This window comes from Sapajus apella, unplaced genomic scaffold (genome assembly GCF_009761245.1).
Source record: "Sapajus apella isolate SASKATOON/1434 unplaced genomic scaffold, GSC_monkey_1.0 scaffold72, whole genome shotgun sequence".
NCBI lineage: Eukaryota > Metazoa > Chordata > Mammalia > Primates > Cebidae > Sapajus > Sapajus apella.
The window spans coordinates 9617459-9642921 of record NW_022437012.1 but is presented as its reverse complement, the minus strand read 5'-3'; the positions used below and the strand labels follow the sequence as shown (position 1 = coordinate 9642921).

General features: G+C 41.9%; 1 protein-coding gene across 8 annotated transcripts in view; it reads right to left on the bottom strand.

Annotated features, from left to right (window-relative positions):
- MGAT5 (alpha-1,6-mannosylglycoprotein 6-beta-N-acetylglucosaminyltransferase) overlaps positions 1 to 25463 on the bottom strand; it is a 325249-nt gene that overhangs the window by 186261 nt on the left and 113525 nt on the right. For 3 of the 8 annotated variants that reach the window (XM_032250746.1, XM_032250744.1, XM_032250743.1), the window contains exon 2: positions 9407 to 9786. In XM_032250746.1, the coding sequence (XP_032106637.1) occupies positions 9407 to 9647 (241 nt within the window). In that variant the 5' untranslated portion in view covers positions 9648 to 9786. Of the gene's footprint in view, positions 1 to 9406; positions 11383 to 11417; positions 11437 to 25463 lie in introns of those variants that run through there. The other 5 variants (XM_032250745.1, XM_032250742.1, XM_032250747.1 and 2 more) reach the window with 4 other exon arrangements.

Below are 25463 nucleotides of genomic sequence, written 5' to 3'. Positions count from 1 at the left end.
ATTCAAAGCAGTGCTATTAATAAAATAGTGTTGTTACAGATAAGAACTGGAAATTACCCAAACACACAACAAACAGATTAAATTACATTGAGCCATTCGTAAGACAGAATAAATCACTAGACTGTAAACTTAGGGAGGACAGAGGCCAAATCTGCTTGTCATCTCTGTTTACCGCTACCAGCTATTAATATCAGGAGTTCAATAAATATTTGTTAAGTGGATGGGTAAAAAAGGAAAAGTGTACAGTCATCAAAAATACCTAATGGCATAAGAAAATGCAGTATCTTAATTTTAAAAAGCATACATACATGTACATAAATACACATATACACATGTGTATGTATCACATTTTTTAAAAAAAAGAACTAAAGTGAAATCAAAATTTTATCTGCTAAGATCTGTACTTAGAGGTAAGGAGTATATTTATTCTTTATGTTTTCTCCATACTTCCTTATATGCTCTAATTTTACATAAAAATTCACATTATTTTCAAAAGCACAAAGACATTTCTATTTTAAATATATATATAGCACAATGAATTGTGCTTTTATAGATAATGCCATCAGTACCCTAAAGTCATGTAAGGCAACACTCAACAGAAACTTCTTAGTGACTCTTATTGCCTTATCTCACTTGAATTTTAAAGCCACATATTGGATAATTTGCTTGCTCCTGAACTGACAAATGTAGCTTCCACCCTGTGACTGTCCCAGGCAGCAGATTCTGGACACAAAAGGGCGTGAAACAATCATCACCAAAGTCAAAGAGCAGCTTAGATGCTCAGTAACATTGACTGGCCTTCTCTTCTGGATTAGAGCTACAGATTTAAGCTGTCACCAGAACTTGTACCTAGAAGTGACTGTTTTTCCTGAGGTGTTGCAGAGGGTGTCATTACTATCAGGGAACTTTCCATGCATCGGAATCTGGTAAAAGAGCGTATCTCGGCCTGTTGATGATATTAAGTACTTTATGGAATCTGTAAACATTCAGAATAGAGTTCTTAGGCTATTCTCTGAATTTTCCTAACACATAGCCAGCTGCATGGAATAGGACCCAAGAATTTTAGCTTTTTTTATAGAAAAGATAAGGAATCAGAGAAGTGCTGAGAGGTCGAGCCTATTGTCATCCACTGTCTCCCATCTGACACCAGGGCTCATACCTTCCTGCAGGGCTGCACACTGCTCCTTCCTGCTCACTGTACCATGCCAGAAACACTTGCACCACCAATGCCTTGGTTAGATAAAAGGTGAACTTGGCCACACCCGGCTTATTTTAGAGCCCACAAAGGAAAGCTGTATCTTTTGAACAGGACGATGACAACCACATCTCCTAGTTTAGGAGGGTGTGGCAAGCCTGCCCTCTTCTGAAGCAGAGTGTATTTCCTCTTATGTCTGTTCAGGCTCCATCCCTGTAAATGCTAAGAACAGCTACATAAACAGGTTGCTGAAGACTTGTGTTCAAATGCATGAACAATGTCAGATCTACATGAACAGTTATAGTTGGGTGGTAACAGATACAGGTACATTCAGGCCAGAGTTAGTGATAGTAGCAAAGAATGCACTTTAATAATCTAAGTGCTGGTTGGGCACAGTGGCTCACACCTGTAATCCCAGCACTCTAGGAGACTGAGGTGGGAGGATCACTTGAGGCCCAGAGTTTGAGACCAGCCTGGGCAATACAGTGAGATTCCATCTCTACAAAAAAAACCCTTTCTTTGTTGTTTGTTTTAAATTAGCCTAGTGTGGTGGCACGTGCCTATAGTCCCAGCTACTCTGGAGGCTGAGGTGGGCATATGGCTTGATCTGAGAGGCAGAGGTTGTTAAGAGCCGTGATCATACTATTGCACTTCAGCATGTGTGACAGAGCAAGACTCTATCCACCAAAAAAAAAAAATAAATAAATAAAACATAACAAACAATAACAATCTAAGTTAATCTAAGTGCCTTAATAAACTTTGTCATTTGTAATTCTTACAACAAGGCTATGAGGTAAACTGATATTATATTGTATGTTTTACAGAAGAGCAAGTGAGCTTTAAGATGGTCAGTGACTTGTTCAAGGTCACACATCGGAAAGGAACACAACGTGTTCCACCCTCACAATAGAAACACTCTCCAACTACCTTCCAGAATAAACAACGGTTCCCATGTCAGGATTATGTATAATAGCTACTTGGAGCCTCTTGGATGCAGAGCCCATAGGAAATTTCATGTCATTTCCTGCTTCACTAAAAACATTACTGTGATTTTCAAATGAGTCCCAGCTGTAACTGTACCACAGAGCATCACAGAGTTCTGCCAGAAGCTGCTGCTATTCATTCATGGCTCCTACTACGTGCCAGGCAAAAGGTACTAAGCTCTGAGGCACAGTGGGGAACAAAAAGGACCAAAGTCCATGCTGTTTCAGGACTTACATTGTAAGTGGGAGAGACACATGATCAGCTCATAAAACAAATACGTGATGCTAAGTAGCTTGTTACAAAGAATGAGAATCACAGTGGGCTTGGGCCCTGTTTTGTGAAGGAGAGAAGGCTAACTTCTCTGAAACAGAATGGAATGGGCATGGCTGTGTTCTAGGAAACTTGATTTTTACAAACAAAGAAGGAAAAGAGGAAGAGGTGGGGGAAAGAGAGCAAATGCAGAGGCTCAGAGACAGGTGAATGCTCAGCCACCACCCAGCAGTCTTGTCCTAGAAGACAGCTGCAGTGCCTTAGTAGACTTGAGAGGGTGCAGAGCTTTTTGGGTGTCCACAGCAGCATGAGGTCTGGCCAAGCACTTATGACAGCAAAAGAGCACCAGGACACAGCTGGGAAGAAGCAGAGGGTCATAGAAAGCTATGGCCACCAGGTAAGACAAGGGGCATTCTAAGCCTTATCGTCTGAACATGGCAATGACAATCACACTGAGATTGAGACTCCAACCCCACACATGTGCATGCAATCCCTCCTCAACCCAGACTTGAAGTAGTGGTGCTGCATGAAAGGAAAGGTCATAATGACTGAGGAGTAGAAGAGCGAGCCCCTTATTCCGAGTTTACTCCTCCTTTGTAAAACATGGTCTTCCTCAGACCTCCTGACTGGCCTGGGTGTGCTTGTGAACTTGGTCTGGCTTTGATGAGGATACTGGGTGGGCTGGACTCTACCACAGGATAGCTGGAAAAGTCCCAAGCCACAGAGAGGCCCATTTTTAGGTTCCAAGCTTTTTAAAGCAGAAAGCCCTTTCTTTAATCAAACCAGCCACATCACTGTAGACTAACTGAAGCATTCTCAGACACACCAAACAGCCCAGCTGTTTTTTTCCCTACCAGTTTCACTCCAAGAACAGTGAACTTCCCTCAAGGGCGGGAATTTCTACTTCGGCAACAGTGGTTTTCCACATTGCCCCACAACAGTCCTAGCCCTCCCCTCGCCGGCCAAAAAAAAGAAAGAAAAGAAAAACAGTTCCTTGATCATATTTCCATATTTGTAGGAACAGAAACACAAAAGAAAAAGGTGAAAAAACTAAAACTAAAAAACCCTTTACATGCTTGCTTCTTTAATAAAATTCAACCTGTTTTCATTTCTTTTTCACAAGAGAGGTGGAAGGAAACACTTGCAAAAGCTCTCATCTGAATCTCAGAATGTTGTCTGAATCTGCAATACAGGGCAGCTGCTACCCTTTCAGAGCAATCTGTGGCAGCCCTAAATGGTGTTAACATCTTAGGCATAGCATCCCAAGCCAATGAGGGCCAATCAGAAGCCCAAAGCAGTTACCTCTCCACTGCCCCCGACCAGCAACCAAAAGCCCTATGCTGGCTCTCCCCTCTCCAGTATGTGTCTCCTTAAGGAAATAACAACTTCCTTCCTCCCGTAGAGAAAGCAGTGAACTATAGGGTGAGGCTGAGGTCTGGTTTACGCATAAGAACATCAATATTGATACGAGATGCCGCAACCTACAGGGTTCTACATGAACTGCCGGCTTCTCCCTGACTCAACACCTTCCGTGCCACTGCTTGCTCCCTTCATTCTAGCCATAGTGGCCTCCCTTCTGCCCCAGAGTGCAGATGCTGGCCTTAGGGCCTGGCACACACCGTGCCTCTTCCCTGGTACACTCTGCCTCCCTTTCTCCTCCCACTGTACCTGGCTGCTCCTTGGTGTCATTCTGGTTAAAAGATACCTCCAGAGATAGGTGACCTTCCAAGGGAAAGTAGCCCCTCAGATATTTTAAATTCTATCCCCATTTTTCTTTCTGGAATGTACTGCTATCTGACTTTCTCTTGTTTATTATTTCTTCCTTCCAAAGAGAATAAAGCATCTATGAGAGTGGGGCCTTTGTCCATCTTTTTCCCCACTGTATGCACAAAACGTAGGGAATATTCCAGCCAATGTCACAGACATTTCCTGAAAGACAGGCTTGAAAGACAGAAGCCTAAGGTCCAGTCTAGGACTAAGTAGCTCAGGGAACTAGGAGACAGGCAGAAGGTAGGTAAAGAAGAGCAGGCATGCAGAACCTAGAGGTCAAGGAGGAGTCAGGCAGCAGGCAAAGGGGATGTGGGTTAGGGGTCTGCAGAGAGAGGCTGGGAGGCCACACCTGCTTGAGCCTGGGCTGGGCTGGCAGCTTTTCTAGGGCAATGCCCCAGCCCAGAGAAACCAGGGTTAACAAGGTGGGGATGGACCATGAGGGGAAATGTCACCTCACCTCAGGTTTCTATTACTTTTCATTGGAGAACACAAGTGGACCAGGTCTGTCCTGTTAGATAAGAGGTGACCACTAGGGATCAGAATTTGGGTCAGGCTGTTGGAGACAGAGATCAATTCACCTCAGAAACAAGAACAGCATTGACTGGGGTGAATGGCACCATCCGTGACACAATTACCGAGACATCACTGGCAGGCATGACCCCTGCCACAGTGGCTGGGAGAGGCAGATGGGGCTGACCTGTGGAGGGCTCTGGCTCTACACATGGCTGGGAGGCAAAAGCCAACACATTCCTCTCTGGACTGACAGAGTAATACACAGAAAAGCCCTCCACATTGTAAGAACAAATACACTGAATGTTCCACACCGGCTGCCCAGGAGATATTCTTGGTATCGCTTTGGAGTTACCAAATCCCAAAAGAAGTTCAGAAGTCACTTTTCAAATCACCAAAACAAGGATGGGTTGGGTCAGGGAAGATACTCTTCAAGTTCTGCTATTGTTTGAGTACTAGTCACAAGTCACACTAACAGCCAACAAGCACACAGTATCAGGCACCTGACACACAGCACCTCACTCAAATGTCATAGTCCTTGGTGAGAGGCATTGACACCCCACTTTAAAACAGTTTTGTGCTTCTAGGGCCTAAGCCACAGAGAGAGGATGTGGCAAAGCCAAACCAGTTGGCTCTAAAACCCACTACAACTCTTGACCTGTCACTTAGAAGCAGCATTTCCAGAGGCCAGAGAAATGCTGCATTTACATGTGCACCTTATGAAGATGGCATGAGCGAATCCAAACACAGGTGTTAAAGAGACTGAGACACACACATACACACAAAATCCAGTAGATAGAGACACTCACCGAGAGACCATTTAGGTCAGAGATTGATAAACATTTTTGGTAAAGAGCCAGACAGTAAATATTTAGGCTTTGCAGTCTCTATGGCAACTACTCAACTCTGCCACTATAGTGCAAAAGCAGCCACAGACAGCATATAATCAAATGGGCATGGCTTTATTTACAAACACAGGTACCGAGGAAGACTTGGCCCATAGGCCATGGTTTACTGACTCTGCCTTAGACCATGGGAGTCCCGGGAAGTAGATGGATCAATAAGGACTTTGATCAGGTAAGTATTAGAATAACCTATAGTGACTGCTGATTGATGGATTCAGAATGTTTCAGATGTTTTATGAAATAAATACTGGAATTATCATGTTTCTCTGTTATTGCAATTGTTACAAACAAATGGGAGTGGAGGTGTTCCAATAAAACTATTTGCACAATCAGACAAAGGTCTGAATTGACACATAGGTCACAGTTTACCGAACCCCACTGCCCTGAAATCTCTAACCAGAAATTCTAATCAGCAATCATCTAAAATTAGCTACTACAATCTTTCAAATCCCTATCATAGACCCATTTATACTGAGAGCCTCTGATTATACCAATATGGGGATGAGAGAAAGAGGAATTTTTTCCTTCTTTTAGCTGGATTCATTCAAACGAGACACAAATCCCAGCCATACTGGATCAACTCTTCACTCTTTTGAAGCAGATATGTAGGCAGTGCACTGCACACAGGCTGCATTTATGACAGAAAAAGAGACTGCAAACTAATGGCCCATGCATCCCCATCACTGTTCTGCCAGCCCAGTTATACCACTGAGAATCCTACAGTCTCTGCACCACCATGTGACATTAACTGCTAGAGCTGCCTGCATGTCACACAATGTTACTGATACTGACAGATTTCAGGAGGAGCATAAGTCATCAGAATGGCTTTCCAGCTTTCTAGGACTGGCCCTGGACTATACCAATCCTTAGTACAATTCTCTTGCTCAATCCAACTTTTTGGTGCCAGAACTGGAAACCAGGGGGAAGACTAGGCTTTCAAGTTTAAAATAACTGAAACCAGGCTGGGCACAGTGGCTCCCCGCACTTTGGGAGGCCAAGGCAGGCGGATCACCTGAGGTCAGGAGTTCGAGGCCAGCCTGGCCAAAATGGTGAAACCCCATCTCTACTAAAAATACAAAAATTAGCCAGACGTTGCAGTGTGCATCTGTAATCCCAGCTACTCAGGAGGCTGACACAAGAATCTCTTGAACCCAGGAGGTGGGGGTTGCAGTGAGCCAAGATTGTACCAGCCTGGGCAACAAAGCAAGACTCCATTTCAGAAAAAAATAAAAATAAAAATAAATTAAAAACCTAAAACTAGTTATCTGCTTGTGAACATCCTTAACAAGATGGTGTCAGATAGCGTTTGTGGTTTCTACTCTTAGTACAGTAGTTCCCCAAGGTGGCAAGAAGGGGGCAATTATCACACATCTAGACATTTTGACTGTTAACAACTAGGGAGATGTTACTGGCATCTAGTGCATACGGACCCTAGAGATGCTGCTTAAATCCTATCACACACAAACAGCTACCACAATCAAGATCTATTTAAGACCAAAATGTGAACACCACCAAATGGGACACCCTGTCTTACTAGTAGGATCTCACCATGTGATAATCCCAAATACCTCAAGCACATATATTTAAATCCAATTAAATTCCAGAAACTCAACTCCAAAAACCACTTTGATATGTTAAGTTGATTAGATGAAAGAGAAAACTAGCAGTTTGAGTTAGAGTTGCTGATGTGACCTGTTTGATTGTTTCTTTGTTGTTTTTGAGAAAAAGACAAATTATTTTGCTAAGGTTCATCTACGAAAGGATTAAGTGGGAATAATAATTTCTACAGTTTCTTTGAGACGCAAAGTCCTATGATTACAGGCACATAAGGTGGCTGAAATTCTAACAGCTTATTCTGGGATTTTTGGTAACTTAAAAAATAATATTTCTGTGAGGCTGAAAAGCTAAGACCAAATTATTGTCCTTTAAAATGTGGGGACGCAATCCCTATGAGATTTTTAGCAGTACATAAGAAATAAAAACAGCCAAAACAACTGGATAAATTGAAAGCCTATACATTTGCAATTTGTGGGGCTTCTTCTTGCCCATGAAAAGTTTTGACAGACTGAGAGAAACGGGAGAAAATTACTACTGAGCGATACCTCTTCCCCTTCAAAGCTGTAACATCAAATGCAAACAACCAGAAACTAAAACAGCATCTGTGTTATCTGCTATGTGATATACATTGGTAACACTAATGGTGACAATCAGCTTTATTTTCTGTTGGTTTATCTAAACCACTCTGGAAATGTTACAGAGGAAGTGTGAATCAATGAGCAATTTTATAATGCAACTTTAGGAAAAACTACCTAGCTGTTTTTCAGTGTAAGCTCCGACAGTAGAGTCTCATTTTTTAAATCCATCAGTTCAAAAAAGGTACCATTTTATTTAGATATATTAAAAGCCAATGCCTGCATACACTTTTAATAGATTAAAAGCAGAGAATGTGATAATTTACCTAGTAAGAATTGGAAAAAAATTTCTACAATGTTCCTTAAAAGCAAGCATCTTTTAACAAATACATATATACACACACACAAGTGTATAAAATTTTACACACTTTTTAAAAAAACAAATTTTCCCCTTTTGGAAAGAAAAAACTGCATGTGTAACTCAGTATGATTTCCTGTGCTTGAACTCAACCTGCACTGAACTGAACTGGTGCTGTACATTTTTAGGAATCATGATTTGAACTCTGCATACTTCAGGGTACCTTCCTTGAGTGGGTCATAAAACAGAGTTCCATTTTCTCCACCTCACCCAACCCCATTCTTGTATCTCATCTATACTATCATGGAGACCACTTCAGTGAGGCCACCAAAACCTCAATTCAATGATCAGACTGTCACTGACAACAGGTCATCTTCTACAGACCAAGTCTGCTCTGCAAAAATAGCATGATCTAAATTCCATTTGCAGTTTCTGTTTTCTAAGTATTTGTGTGTATATATATATTTTTGTGTGTATATGTAAAATATCAGAAAAAGATACACTGAAATGTTAATTGTGGTTATTGCCTGGAGTAGACTTATGTGCAATTTTTTCCTATTTTTGCTTGTCTACAGCTTCCAACTTTTTCTATATTAAGCATAAAAGAAAAATAAGTTGCATTCCATATGTGTATTTTTTTTACTCTGCATGATTTTAAAAAGCATTCTGAAAAAAATTCTTTTAAAGAAAAGCAACAAGTACACAAAGATTCCTTTCAAAGAGAATGCAAGTAGAAACAAGGGCAAGAAGAAGAGCAATACAATCTCAAGAAGCCAAAGGTTAAAATTCACCAGCATCCAAGTGCCAGTGTCCTATTTATCAGCTGGAGGGAGGCACACAATTGGCTCTAAGATTACTGGCTTCCACAGAACATTCCTCCCTATCTTCATCATCTCACCCCTACCAGTCTTAATTAAGTTTTGTTTAGGGAAAGATAAGGAGAATATTTTTCAGCATTCCCTGAACTCACTCCTACACGAGATTACGTGGTTCCAGAAATGTGTTCAGGGAGACAGAGCTAGCTGCAAATACAATCAACAGAACCCTAACTATACTAACCCATTGATTCCAGGGGAAAGTGTTTCTGCATACACCAGCTCAGAGCACCCAAAATGGCATTGCTTTAATTTTCTAAAGGTGCTCCTCTGTGTGCAATTGACTGCTTATGAAGACTGTGGCAAAGGACACTTGGTCCATGACAAGACCATGTCTGGGAGCTTCTGGGGCCATTTCAAGGCCAAGGCACACATTAATGGAGAGGTCCCCGTAGCACAGTGCTTACCATAAGCTGTCATGACTCCAGCGTATGGCCCATCCACCACATTTCTGTTTTCTTCTGCCAGTGCCTTGATGTACCTTTTGCTGAGGTCCAGGATCTGCTCACGCAGCATGGAGCTGCTTTCAGGCTGAGTTCGCTGCTGGATGGTAAAGTGCAGAAGCATCATACCCCAAATGAAGCCAAAAGTCACCAGGAAAAAGCCCAGCTTCTGAGAGGACAACTTCCACGGAGTAAAGAAAGCCATTGCTCTCCAGCAACTTCACCTGTCCTTGGCTCTTAACGCATTGAAGATAGACACAAATTCATGGTGTAAGTTGAGTGTGAGAGTCCACTGGTCTCACTCTGGCTCCTGTGTCAGCTGATTTCCTTTCCTCTCTTCCATTCTGCTGTGAAGGAGAAGAACAATTAGCAAAGTGGTCACAGCGCAATACAGAAAAATAAACCAGAAGCCATGTTTCCACTTGAATAGCTCTAAATAAAATGTCAACTCTTCAATTTGCTGGTTCAATATCTTATGATTCGGGGTCTGTAAGCTGAGAGGAAATCTGGCTAGGCAACAAGAAGCTAAGCAAATATGCAGGGGGAAGTGTGTGTCTGCGTGTGTTAACAGGTGTAGTGGGGCTGTTCCAGCTTGGACCAAATGCAAAACAGGAAGTTTGTTTTGCGAGGGAGGGAGGAGGCAGAAAGATATTTCACTCAATGTCAGCAAAAACTCAAGCGAAGGGTGGAGTTATATCACTATCGGGCACTTTTGTGTGCTTGTAACTTAAGCTTACAAAGTCATTATTATGTGCTTCTGGCAAGGACTACAGCATGCAACTGGTGAGGTGAGCAAGAAAGTGGATGCCCCCTCAGGGTAACTAGACAAGAAACAGATAGATTGCCCCATCTTATTTGAGCATGGCCAGCTTTCATTATCACTGTTTAGAGACGAGATGGCTCCCTCAGGGCCACCAGGCAGCCTCTCTCGGTATACCAGCACAGAGAAGACGTGCCAGAGGAACAAGCAGTGGTATTGCTGTCCCAGCTACATAAGGGGAAGCTACACCCCACTGCTCACTTGCGTGCTGCAGCACAAGAAATGTGGAACACCTGGCAGGCAGATTTTCTGTGGTTCTCACTTTCACTCCCACCATGAGGCAAAATGAGACATTAAAAGGCAGAGTAGTTTCAACATTAATGCAGCCAGATCCTATCTAATACTAGCACAAATCAGGCCACACTTCTCAATCAGGCTTCCCAACAAGTAGGACCTGAGCATAGGTTTCAAATGGTTTCCAGTATGCCCACCCCTTCAGCCTGAGTCCTAGACCCAATACCAGTCAGCTTACAAATAGCACCATTTTCTAAGTGCCATTCAAGGGAAAGGCTGAGCAATGATCCCGATCCCTTATAAGGGACTAACCCAGGATGTACTTCAGAGTGTACATATATGCTTCAGTCAAAGGATTCTTCTTTGCAAGCAGCCCCAAAGAAAATGGTAGAAGGATCTTGAAGCAATTAGCTTTCAGAGTCTTGGATCTCTGGTGGTCTGCCTCTTACTGTTTTCCCCTTGCCTATCAATAGAGTAACCAGTAGTTGGTAGTACTACTATTAATGAAAATAAATTATAAATTCTAGCTATGTCCCAGACATTATGATAAACAATCTTTTGTGGCTTAGCTCACTGAATCCTCATAGAAGTCCTATATGGTAAGAAGTATGAATATTATCATCTCTGTTTTATGAGAAACAGGAGAAAATAAAGGCAAAAGGTGATTAGCTTGGCAAAGGTCAGCCAGCTATGCAGCAGAAGACTGATCATCCAGGCATGGCCCAAGGGTTATTAAACCATGCCCCACCTTCCCTTCCTCATCCTCACTCCCCCAAAGGCCTGTTTGTATAGGACAGAGGATGGTTTTTGTATGCTTAATGGGTCATGAAAAGCAATAAAGAATATGTAGCAAATACCCTAAGTAGCCCACAAAGCCTAAACAATATTTACTATCTAACATAACAGAAAAGGTTTATCAACCTCTCAATTCTAGACCAGTGGTTCTCCAAATGTGGTCCCAAGCTAATTAACAGCAGCATCACCAGTGAAAAATACCAATTCTCAGGCCCCACCCACACCCACCGAATCAGCAACTTTGGAGATGTGTTACAGCCTGTGCTTTAACAAGACTCCAGGTGATTCTGATGCACACTCAAGTTTCAGAGCCCCTGACCAGGCAGCCTGATTCCAGACCCATACATTCCACCACTATTCAACACCACCACAATGCCCATTACAATGATGCTCAAACTCTATCCTGTACTACTTTATAACATAAGTTCCTCTGCCCCATCACACCCCGCTCTCCCGCGACATTCCGGCTGGTCTGCTGATCACCATAAACCATGCACATGCTTCCTGAGGTGCTTCCCAGTCTTTACTAGGCTGCTCCTCCCACCCAGCTGGCGCATGAGTGCTCTCTATTATGCTGACAATCAAACCCAGCCTGTTTGCCAGGCCCCAGCTTGTCCCACCTGCCTCAGACCACTTTCCCCAGGGCTCCAGCCTGCAGTGCTCCTTTCCTAGTCTTACAACACTTCTGACAATGGAGTACTATTCAACCAGAAAAAAAGAGAAATCCTGTCTTTTGCAGCAACATGAATAAACCTGAAGAACATTATGTTAAATGAAGTAATCCAGGAACAGAAAGGCAAATACTGTACAATCTCACATGCAGAAGCTAAAAAGTTGGTATCATAGGAGATAACAGGTTACTAGGTGATGGGGAGGAAAAGAGGGCGGATGAGGATGGAGTGGTCCATGGGTGACAAGTTGACAGCAGGAGTAAGTTCTGGTGTTCTATTGCACAGCAAGGTGACTATGGTTAATAATAATGTATATTTCTAAAAGAAACAATTTTAAATGTTCTCACCACAAAAGTAACTATTTGGGGGTGATGTGCATGCTAACTACCCTACTTTGATCATTTCACAATGTATACAGGTATTGAAACTCACAGTGTTCTCCATTATTATGTATAATTGTATCAAATTTTTTAAAAAATTGTAAAGGGGAAATAAAGGAGTATTATGAGTTAAAAAATACCTATCTACCTTGGATTGTTTAAAGTTTCTATGTGGGACTCTATGACATCCTTTAGGGAATCCCCGCACCACAAACACACCTTTTCAGAGAAAGACACTGACCACAGTGGCACAATAAAGTATCTGCTAAGTGAATATGTTGCCTAGGGCACTACAGCACTTTATTCAGTCCTTCTAACTTCAGGCCAAACAGCACCTGCCCTCCTTCCTTCCTCCACTCCTCCTCCCAGTCTATATGAGTATGGGCTGCCATCAGGCCCTGGTGACTGAACAGTGAACAAGATGGAGTTTCCACCCCATGGGTCTGACACTTTGAAAGCCACACTGCTAACTAGGTGCTGCACCTAGCTCCTCAGGAATTGGTTTGTTTTTTTTTTTTTTCCCCCCTTTGGATAACCCATATTCATTACTTAATTTTACCCCAGGGCTGAAGGAATTGTCCTAGGGCAAACAAATGAGGTGCTACATCAAAAAAGATGATTTTATTTCACTATTTTAGCAAAGAACCCCAATCCCTGGCAGGAATTAGCTGTCCACTTTCAGACAGGAAAACCCACTCTACTTCCTCAATTAACCCTACTCAATTGGCTTCTCAAGCTGTGTTGTTAAAACAAAGAAAAGATCAAGGGCCAGGAACTGAACGATGGCTTCCTTAGAAGATAGAAGCCTTCTCCTCCATGCTTGCCTTGGAGAGGGTCAGACCCACCCAGATGGTGTACTAGATGGGTAAAGAGATGGCCAAAAAAACTCAGCCTAGGTAAAATTATTCCTATTCAGAGACATACAAATTTGAAGTGAAAATCCCAAGCTATGAGGAGTTCAAAGTACAGTTCTGATTAGTGAGGGCCCAGATTTTAAGTGACTATAGAGCTGCCAGGAAACTTCTCTTCTCCAGTGGTACTTAGAGCTTGAAATAATAGAAACTATATTCGCATATACATACCACCCATAAAGAATTACAGAATTCATCTCTACAATTCCTATTAAGGCAACAGAACTTAAGACTTTTCAAAAGCATTATTCAAGAGATACCCCTATCTCTCACAGTCACAGGTGGACAATGAGGAGGATAATGAACAGCCATCCTCACAGAGAGTCTTGGTATCACAAAATGACAATGAGGATCATCAGGAATGACCAGACAATTAACGGGGAAGCCTTAGACTAACAGTGATCAATAAGCTGTTGCTGGAGCTAAGAAGATGCTTGCCTCCAGACCTAACAGCTGAGTCCTCTAGCTAAGGGCATCCAATGGGCACAGTGGGACTGTACAGTAAATATCTGAAGACCTTGTTGCCAACCAGATTAATGACAGTTCAAGGCCATGACTTCATCAATTCACCTCCAGAGAAAAACCTGTGCACCAAGTCAGTTGGCAGAATTTACCACCTCAATATGCATCCTCCCCACCCCCAACCTCCTACTTTCTAGAAGAGTAACAATCACCTCATTCCTTCCCACTCATTCCTCAACACAACTAAATCATCTTCCACCTTTCTAAAGATGGTCAGAAATCTCTGGCAAAGAAATGTGTCGATTCTCCTGCTTTAAAAAAAAAACACACACACACAAGAAACGATGCTCAACATCATTAGTCATTAGAGAAAATGCAAATCAAAACCACAATGAGATACCAACTTCACACTCATAAGGACATATAGATAAGAACAAGTGTTGGTGAAGATGTGGAGAAACTGGGACCATCATCTACCACTGGTGGGAATGTAAAATGGCACAGCCAGTGTGGAAAATAATCTGGCAGTTCCTCAAATGGTTTAACATGGAGTTACCGTATGGCCCAAACAATTCTGCTTCTAGGAATTCTCCCAAGACAAACGAAAATATGTGTCTGCACAAAAACTTGTACACAAAAGTACTCAGCAGCAGCATCCATACTTAGTAGCAGTACTCAGCAGCATTATCCATAATAAACAAAAGTGAAACCAGCCCAATGTGTATGGATAATGGATAAACTGAGGAAATGGATAAACAAAACTGGCATATCCATGCAATTAAATATTATCTGGCTATAAAAAGGAATGACCTGATTATGCTACACACAGATGACTCTTAAAAATATTATGCTAAGCAAAAAAAGTCACAAAGGACCACGTATTGCATGATTCCATTTATACTAAATTTCTAGAGTAGGCAAATCTGTAAAGACAAAATATTTTAGTAATTGCTTAGAGCTGGGGTATGGAAAATGGAGGAAATGAAAGGTAATAGGTAAGGTTTCTAGGGTTTTTCTAGGGGATAACAAAAAAGGTTCTAAAATTATGTTGATGGAAACATAATTCTGGGGACATACTAAAAGCCATGGAGTTGTATACTTTTAAATGGGAGGATGGTATGATATGTGTATCATATCTCAAAAAAAAAGCTGTTTAAAAAAAAAAAAGCAAGTCCACCTCTAAAGCTGTGGGGAGGAGGAGGAGTTCTGCTTAGAACAGGCAGATGAGTCCTCATTGGCCCAGCACAGCCAACCCCAGGCTAAGCTAGCACTAAGGGCTGCCCATGGGCCTAGCAACAGAAGGAAATCACAATGATGTATTTCCAGTTCACCACATCCAACTGCTCTTATAATCTCTGGATCAACCTCGAAGGCCCCCCTTCAGAAGGCTCCTGGCCCACCTTGTCTGGCAAATGCCAATTTCTCAGCCTATCTGAGAACACTGAGCAGCAGCCCACTTTCAATGGAGTGAGAACCAGACCAATGGAGCAGTTCCTCCAGGTGGCCATCCAACATCTCTGCAAGCCCTGTTTCTTACACAAGGGTCTGCCTCCTCAGAGGATAAACAAAGGCAGAAATGCCCATCCCTTCAGAAGTAATGCTAGCTCCAGGCAGAGATTCAGTCTCTTCCAATAGTCCCACAGGACAATTCCATCACAGCTCAACGGTGCCACATTCACACGGGACAGCACAGCTCTAACTTAGTGGTTCCCAGACCTCTTCTGTCCTCACTGAGTGCCACCTGAGCTATTTCATATTCATCTTTAAATGGTGGCTAGGGGGCCTATCTTTAAGTCTGCTGTCTCCACCCAATTTCTTTGGAAAACCCTACTCACATCTCCAGCCTCCCATCTTACCCCACCTCCCGCATAAGGGCTCCAGGGCCCCCTAGACTGAGGAGAACTCCTCTTCCTTGGAGTACTCACAGCAGCGCTCCTTCTGAAAAACCGTTTATCTACTGCTCTTATCTACTCTCTACAGGACAGTCCTGTTTCATCTCGCCTGTGGAGTTTGAGGCCCCCAAATACAAGAAATGCCGGCAATGGCCATGCCTTATACACAGAGGCTGGTGTGCATTAAGTGTTTGGACACTTTCACAAGATGAAAGGACAGGATGGTGAAAATGAGGTGAAGAAATGCAAATCAGCAAAGAACTCCAAGACCTCCTTCTGGTATGAGCCACAGAAGCTGGGCATTCTGACACTACATTTGCACCTTAACCTGTTGCAAGATTTTACCCTTAGTAGTGAAAAAAAAATCCCTTGAAGAGGCAGAGTTAAACTAAAGTGGATGTGATGGTAGTCAGGTATTAACAGAGCAGAAAATTGGAGAAAAACACTCCAGAAAAAAAATTCTAGAGGTGGGCAGGGCAGTGAGATTACAGGAACAAAATATGTCTAAGACAAGGGATGGAGGGGAAAACACCAGGGAACCTTTCTCAGAGGCCACTTGTCTTATCACTGTTATGCTTAGAAGACAGCAGGAAATGACACCTGAAAGGCTGACAAGGAGGAACTGAGAGAACCCTGCATCAAAAACCTGAAAATCTTTAATCTGCAGCTTGTTCTCCACTGGCATTATGTGATCCTAAGCGTGTCCATCTCAGTTTCTGCATGTATAAAATGGAGAAAGTTCTAGAATCACAGAACACTGCTAGAGCCAGAAGAGTAGGGGTGAGCCACCAAGTTATTGGTTCTCAAACTGTGCTCCAAAGAACATCAAAGATTCAGAGATATTCCAGAGGTTCCACAAATGTTTCATTTGACTTTTGGTTTTGTTTAAAATAAGTTTTTAAACATTTGCTTTTTTAAAAACAAGTCAATTGATACTGCAGAAGATCAGCAAAACTGCCCTGGCTACTTCCGAATCTGGTGTTTAAACTTCAAATTTTCACCTTACTGATCACAAAATTAATGCTTAGTAGTGGTCTAGTTATGTGTATTTTAAAATTCAGGCCCATTTATCTATTCATATGAAATTGTATCACAAAAACACTACCCTAATTAAATGTCAGGTGAGAGTTGGTCACACATCTTAAGGTTCCAAGGCTGACTTCCGCATTATGACAATTGTCTTTAGATATTAATAATTCAACTTTTAAAACAATTTCTACTACTTCTCTTTTTGGCCTCCATCTCAATTTACATTGAAAGCAACTTCAAGTGCTTGGCAAATTATTTTTTAACATAGTCACTCCCCTTCATAATTGGATGAATCTGGGCTGCTTCTACTCTGAACCAAAACACAGTGCAGAAATCAACTGGGTGCTAACCTTGCAATGACTGCACAACATCTTCTAAAACCCCCAGTTTTGTGCTCACCACAGAACCACATCTTGCTGGTCTAACAATCAACTTTAAAAGGAAACATGATAAATTAAAATGTATAAAATAGCTTTTTTACAGACTGGAAGACTACATCTGGTTTTGCTTAGGGATCAAATGCAAACACTCAATTTTCAGAGGAAGACCATGAGGCCAGAAAATGTTATGTTTTCCAGTTAGAATCAGAATCAAACCAGCACCCCAGTCGTGCTCCTAATACTATATGGCCTGTGCCAAAGCAAGGTGAGTCACCAGCTGCATGCAGAAATTCAGAGAGGAAGAGACCTCTCTGTATGAAATGCAAAACAGAAACCAAAGTCCAGTAATATTAAGAAGCTGTGAGTCTAATGTCTCACCAATCTGAAGGGTTAACAGAATCAACACATGAAAGGGAGAAAAATACACATTTACAGAATTACTGGTATAAGGAAGACAGATGGAACAGGGACGCGGGGGGCAGTCTTCCTCTAGATGCAGTTGGTATTAAAAGGAGAAGCAGAGGAGGAGGAAGGGACAGGCAAAGCAGCTTTCTCTTCTAAAATAAATCCAAATTCCTGGGAAGAAGCTCTGAGGTCATTCACTCCCCCAGATGGCCCAGTGCCACCAACCTGATAGAGCCCACTCAGCAGGTGCCCAAAGCTCAACTGTGAATCCCTGACAGCTGTGATGCCACCGACTCTCTTCTAGCTCTAGGTAGCAAAGGAGCTCAGGAGCAGACAGGGGTGCTGTCCAAGAACAGGTATGAACAGAGACCCTTCACTTTCAGGACCTGGGTTTGTTTTTTTTTTTTTTTAATAAACAGGAAAAACACATTCTAAGTGAAAACAGCCTGTTCCCTTTAGAACTGGCTAAACTAGTCTTATTTTAATTAACTAGCTGAAAGACACCAGCTAAAAACAACACACCTTTGATATCTTGGGAAGGCTGTTTGAATATCTGGGTTTTAAACAGCCCCCCCCCCACTTATATTTGAAGTGATCAAAACAAGACAATCCTGTACCCAGAGTTTTCATTCATCTTGCTACATGTGCATTTTTCCTGTGGGCAGGGAAAGGAAACCTCCAATGCCACCCACCTGAAGTGGTTATTTGTCTTACAGTTATGCCATCCACTCAGTGGAGTTCAGGGCTCCATATCTAGCATCAATAGCAAAATAAATTTCCAAACACTGTGTCTGGTGAATCTGGGTCCAGAACAAGCACTCTCCTTCCTGCCCTATCTATTCCCAGGTTCTGCCACACAGACCCCAGCTCACAGGCAAAGCAGCTGTAGGCCTAAGCAAAGCAGGCCACTAGAGGGCGTGGAAGGGGAAGAGAAAACAAACATTTGATGATTTTACCCTCACTTAAGTCTCCTGGGTGTGCACATTACTGGCAGGTGGACAAAAGGCAACGCGGACAAGAATGAGAAGGAAGCTGTTGCTGTTGGAGCACATAAGATCTTCACATGTTCTGTGAGTTTCATTCATCAGGCCCATACGATATTCACAGTTGACAGAATTTCCCATCAACAAAAAAAGGATGCAGCAACTCCAAGAATTTTGAAAACATCTACTAAACCAAAACAAAACACAGGTCCCCGAAAATGAAATAAATCGCTTTAATCCAATGTTTCTCAATCTTTGCACAGCTGACATACAGGTATGAATAATTTTTTGTTGTGGGGAGCTATTAGATGTTTAGCAGCACTGCTGGCCTCTAGCCACTAGATGCCATTAGAGCCCTCCAATAACCCTCTACAATTAGGGGGTTGTGAAAATCAAAAAACATCTCTCAACAGTGCCAAAACTGCCTCAGTTGACAGAGACTGCCTTACCAATCAACAAGATTGTATCTACCTGCTAGAAGATGCTCAGACAGGTTCTGCCCATGTGACCAGGTTGCAGAGTGAGACAGAAGTAAACCAAGGTGAACCTGGTAGCCCATCGCCACCCCTGCCTGTGCTGAGGCTGTGGAAGGCCTCAGAGTGAAGGAAGGCGGCCAATTCCTGATGCTGTCTCAAGGTGACTGATAAATGAGTCTCATTTTCCCCACGTCTCCCAGTGCTGTCTGGGCACCAACTGAGAATCTCATTCCTAGCCTAGCTGTGCCCAATTTACTAATGAGTATAAGGCACTTGGTCTCTGCTCCAAAGATCCAGTCCATAAATCAATGAGCATAGAGAAGGCAGCTTTGAAGACGACAAAATCTAGATGATGTTTCATCAGACAGCCATAAAAAAGCCCTAGGATTGTCACCTGGCTTCCGGCCCAGGAAAGCATGAACAGGCTTTAAGACAGGTCGATAATGACTCTCTAAGAAAGAAAGAAAGAATCGTCTGTGAAAAGATCACACAGCATGTCAATTTGTCGGGTAGGTTTACTCAATGTTGAATGAAAATACTCAAAAGATTCGCTTCCACTCTCAAAGGACTGTAAAGCCACAAAGAAATTTTATAATAAGGGTTAAAATGCACCCTTTCTCTAAGGATCAGACTTCTGGAAACGCTCTACATCTAGGAAAAAAACAAGAATGACAACAGGCCAAAATGGCCCCAGTAATAAAGAAAATCACAGTCACAAAAATCACCACACTTATTTCAGAAATACGGGTAATGCCTTCAAGATAAGGCTCATTATTTAACAACTGCTTCCTGAACCCTCCGGCCCAATCACACCGACCCCTAGTAACCCTCTCCTCCACCAAGGGAGGAGCACAGGCTGGGTGCTGGCCTTCCTCAGGAGTGTTCTAGCTGCCCTATTTGTAGAAACCGAACAGTCCTCCCCAAATTTGATTTGGTTTAAAAATTGCATTAGCTAATGGCTGAGGAAACACATGTGTATCCACACACATGCACTATCTGAAGTGACCACTCAGGCTTATCCAACTTAACCTTATAAAGAATTTCTCATCACTTGTAAAATAAAGTTACGGTAGTCAAGCCACTTGATCACACAGCCCCAAGCTCTAACAGACCCAGAGTCATAAAAGCCAAGGTCTGAATTTTCTTAGAGAAGAAATCACTGGTCAGATGATAGTTGGTGAGTTCACTCATTCCTTAATGTATACAGCAAGGTCAACTCTCCCAAACACTGCCAATAACTTGGGTCATCCTCACTGGATTCTGGTCACAAACTCTCAGTGTGCACAAATGATAAACCAGCTCAAGCTAAAACGGAGCATCTCAGGAGAGTTTCCTGCCTTCAGGGCTTAGAACTGACTAAATCAGGACCTCCCAACTCTGATGTACATAGAATCACCTCGACTGCTTTTTAAAACATAGAGATGCCCAGCTCTCACACCCAAAGATTTTGATTTACTTTGTCTGAGGTGTGGCCCAAGCAGAGGCATTTTTATTTTAAGCTGCTTAGATGATCTTGACACGCAGCCAGGCATAAGAACTAGTAAAAGACATTCCATAACAACTCTATCGGCCCTATCCAGTGAAGCCCAAAATATGGTCCATTCTGGAATTTCAAGAGATAAGCTGTCTGCTCTTCCCCCATCCCACAAATTCAGAGTCACTGGCTTACTAGGTAATTCATCTGCCAAGGTAGGCTTGTTTTCTCCTTAAAGTAATCATAAGCTGGTCTTATGAGGTCAATGCCGTGCCTGAGGAGCCAGACTTTCAATAGTCAGTCTACCACAGAGCCTTGTTAGATCATCCCACACTATGATTTGTAGAGAATAATGCTAAACTAATACACCTGTATTAACCTCTCCTGGGCATTTGGCTCCAAAGATGAGAAATGATTTGAGGCTAGCCTAATGGCCTCAATGTCTACAATGCTTTTAGCAACCGGCAAACTCTCGTCTATGGAGAGGTAGCACTGAAATGATCTGGTAGATTGTTAGAAATGCAGACTCTTAGGCCCAACCCCAAAACAGAATCAATTGGTGTTTATAGCCAGACCACAAGGATATTTGTTTGCACGAGAAGCACTGCTCCAATACTGCATAAGTTTATTTTTATATATTTTTTCCAGTTATGTTTCTAGATATCTAAATTTATCTTATCTAGAATAATAAGAGCAGTGGCATATCAGATCCTAATTTCCAGTGAAGGATGACAGAGAACATGGCACAATTCTCCTTTTTAAAACACATACAGAACTTATATCACTTTTGAATAAGTTAGATGTACATCTTAAGCTGAGATGAGCATTATATACATAAACAGCGTAGTTTAATCATTGTGAAGTAGGAGTGCCTACAGGACAACCGGTCCTGCTTTCTAGTTGCTGACAAAAAGCAAAGGTTTTGATCCATTAGGTTAAAATCAAAGACACAGCTTGGATACATGTTTTCCAACATCTAACTCTGATAAAGCAAATAATTCCACACAGCAAAGCACCTTATGCAGCTACCCAACATACACCTTGCACTGCTCAAAGTTCAACATCATGGGGGTTTGAGTTTTTACTGTTTTACAATTGCCAAAATGCTCTCTTTAGAACAAGTGCTTTGCAATCACAAGTACTTCCCCAGTTGACTTCAAAGTGAAACAGCCTTCAGCTGAGATAAGCATGCTCATTAGGTGCCTTAATTTTGCGTAAGAGTATTTCAACCAATAGTTAAAAGTTTCTGGAAATGATTCTAATTCCGATATTTTCCAGGGTACTTCAGTGACTTCACAGCCCCTCAAAGTCTTTCAAAATTTGGTTGAAAGAAACTGTATTTGAAAGATGACTTAAGAGATACACAATCCATCCATTGTTCTAGATCAGCTTTGCCCAACCTCTTATGATCAGTGAGCCTTTTAACAATAATGTACAATCTCTCACACACACACTCCCACCCCTTAAGAACTTTTTAGTCATTTCTCAGTGTTTACATATATGTAAGAATATAGGGCATTAAAGTCATAATCCATTTCTGAAACAAGGTATTAAAAGTTTATGAAGTTCATTTTGATACCATCTTTACTAATGTTCCAAACGATTAATGGCAAATTACCTTTTGCCTATTTAACCTGTAACACACAGCATTTAATTTAATTATATTGGGTAAAAAAGTATGCCAATAAAATTCATTCTGAATTTATGTACTTGTTAGTGCGTATCTGGTGTGAAGACCAAATGCATATTCAAAACAGAGAGCAATCCACTTACCACCCCCAACTAGACAAACTGCCAGTGTTTGCATTTTTTACATCTGGACTTCAAAACAAATCAAAGAGTTTATAAAAGAACTCACTGCTTCCTTTGAACATGTTTTCCAGCAGAACATTCACCCCATTTCCCAGGAAGAAACCATAGTGGGAAACTATGCCTCCTCCTTCTTTGGGGTACTCACAGTTCCTCCAGAGGAGGAAGGACAGCACTTCAGCTTTAAGGGGCTGCTGGACACACACTCTGTTCCTGCTCCCATGGGTTAAATGGGCAGAGCCCACCCACAGATGCTTAGCCATCACCTGAATGGCTATGAAGACTACATTTAGGGTGGATAAGGAAGTCTTATACCCAAAACACATCTCCCATCTTTGCTTTACACTAATAAAACTGGTGCTGTATTTTTATTTTTGTCTAGCTTCGAAGTTTCCTCTAGTTCAGAATCCAGAAGGGAAGAAGGATGTGATTAACTGCTGTCTCCCATGCCTCATAAGTTTATTTGTATATATTTTTTCCAGTTGTTTCTAAATATCAGGCTAAGACAGGGGGTTTTCTGGCAACTATTTGAAAGCATTCCTCCACGAATAACACATTGCCAGGTATATGAATCTTTAGTCCTAATAAATTAAAAGACAAAATGACTACAACAGTCATATTTTGATTTCTAAATACTGATTTTTTAAAAACTACTATCAGAAATGCCAAAAGATTTTTGGTCAGATGAATGCAACTTCTGACTACAGGGAAAATAACATGGAGGAAAGTCAACAGAATTCTCATATATTCCTCAATAATTTATACTTCAGTCTAACTTTTCCTAATGCATCCTGTCTTTAAACAACACTCCATTAAGAACATAAATTTTTTTTTATTATAATGTAACATATAATGGTCCAAAACCTCACAGATTGCTAGTGTAGATCACTCTTCCAACTACAACTAAATATCATATCTAAGCTCTTGATAAATATTGGTAGGCTTTCACTCTCTTCCATCTTGAGGGGAGATCAGGGATTATATACATAAATACACACTTTATGTCCGTCAAAAATACAAATGTTAAAAAATAACATCACACTTTCATTTTCTAATGAAAGCTCAGGGCACCCTCAAAAACCCCTAAGGGGTGAGAGCCCCCAGATGGCAATCACCGCTCCAGCTGTTCCAAATTCCTGCAATTGGCCTGACCCTGGACCACATATTTTATAAGAGATTTTCAAAGCAATGTATATTTGACCTTAAATACAAAGCAGTAAAAGAACGAACAGAAAGTCCAGATGAAACATACCATTGGGTTTACTGTAAACATGTCAAAGGTTTTGCAATTTTCTTTCATCTTCATATCAAGAATATTCATCTAGGTATCTGAACAACTGGCTAGGTTTTACTAGATCGACACACTACAGCATAACTGACAGTGCTTCCCTCTTCAAGAGGGCTAGCAGGAAAAGCTCACCATCCACTTCCAGGAAGTAAAGAAGACTAATTTTTTTGTATAAATCCTACTCCTGACTCATTTTCCTACTCTTTTTTCCTTGTCTTTTTTCTTAATGTTAAATGTATTTTTATCTTCTTGTATTACATGTTTTATTCCTTTTTGGAACATATCCTAATTAAACAAAAAGAACAACATAGCTGTGGTAGACAGAATACTGGCTCCCCAAATCCATCCACATCCTCATCCCCAGAATCTACATGGCAAATGGAAATCAAGGTATTAGATGGAATTAAGGTTGTTAATCAGCTGACCTTAAAAGGGGAAGAAGATCCTAGATTACCCATGTGGGCTCAATGTCATCACAGGGTCATTAAAAGTAGAAGAGGCAGTCAGAGGGTAGATCACAAGGAGGTCAACCTTGAATTCTTTCCTCAAGACTGCTCAGACTATTAAGTGGTTTGCATAAATCAAGGTCATTAATTTAACAAGTCTGGTTATTTGGTTTCTCCAATAACCTTTGGTTCTTCTAGTAGTAATCAGATTCGGAATTTTAGAAGAATGAGGGAGCTCCCTAACAAAGGTGACAGTTCCCAAAAGTAATTGATAATACTAAGGGGAAAAGCCCAAGATATACAGAGCAGAAAAGAACAATAGTGTGGGGCCATATTTCTTTTTTTGTTGTTTGTTTTTGAGACGGAGTTTCACTCTTGTCTCCCAGGCTAGAGTCCAGTGGTGGAGTGACCTCAGCTCACTACAACCTCCGCCTCCTAGGTTCAAGTGATTATCTTGCCTCAGCCTCCTGAGTAGCTGGGATTACAGGCATGTGCCGCCATGCCTGGATAGTTTTGTATTTTTAGTAGTGACAGGGTTTCACCATGTTGGCCAGGCCGGTCTTCAACGCCTGACCTCAGGTTATCTGCCCTTCTTGGCCTCCCAAAGTGCTAGGATTACAGGCACAAGTCACAGAGCCTGGCCTAGGGCCATATTTCATCAGGGCAACAGCCTTATATATCTCAAAACTGCCTGGAAGCATCACACATTGACACCACATCTTTCCTAAACATGATGTAATACAGAGTTGGGGGATGATACCAGAAAATTCTTACAGCTGAACTCCTGACAAGGATAGATAAATAAGACATGACAAGGGTGGGGAAAGCACAGATAAGGTCAAATGCCACATGTGTCATTTGCTATCACATTGCTTCTCCTCTGAACCTCTCTTCTATGTTTCCACCTAACTTTATGCTCTATAAAGGTAAGATTATCTTAATTACCGCTGTAAGAAAAGCTACCAATTACGGACAGTGACCCTTAACAGACATTCTCTCTTCTAATGCTCACTCTAAGCCTACAAAGTAGGTGCTATTTCCATTCAGAGTAGGGGAAATCGAGGCACAAAGAACTAAGCAACCTGTTCAATGTCACACAGTTACAGGTAGCACAGCTGTTGGAGACTGGGCATCTAACTCTTTAATCAGTGCTCTCTAGTGCCTCAGTACCTCTCAGAGAACTTCGTAATCAGAAGGTCTTGAAACTTATGAAATGAATAAATGGAACAAGTCTAAAAAAAAAAAATGAGAGGAGGCCAGGTGCAGTGACTCATGCCTCTAATCCCAGCACTTTGAGAGGCCGAGGCAGGCAGATCAGGAGATCAGGAGTTTGAGACCAGCCTGGCCAACATGGTGAAACCCCATCCCTACTAAAAATACAAAAATTAGCTGGGCGTGGTGGCACACATCTGTAATTCCAGCTATTCCAGAGGCTGAGGTAGGAGAATCTTTTGAACCTAGGAGGCAGAGGTTGCAGTGAGCTGAGATCACGCCACTGTACTCCAGCCTGGTGACAGAGCAAGATTCCCTCTCAATAAAAGGGGTGGGGGGGCATTAAATCATTGA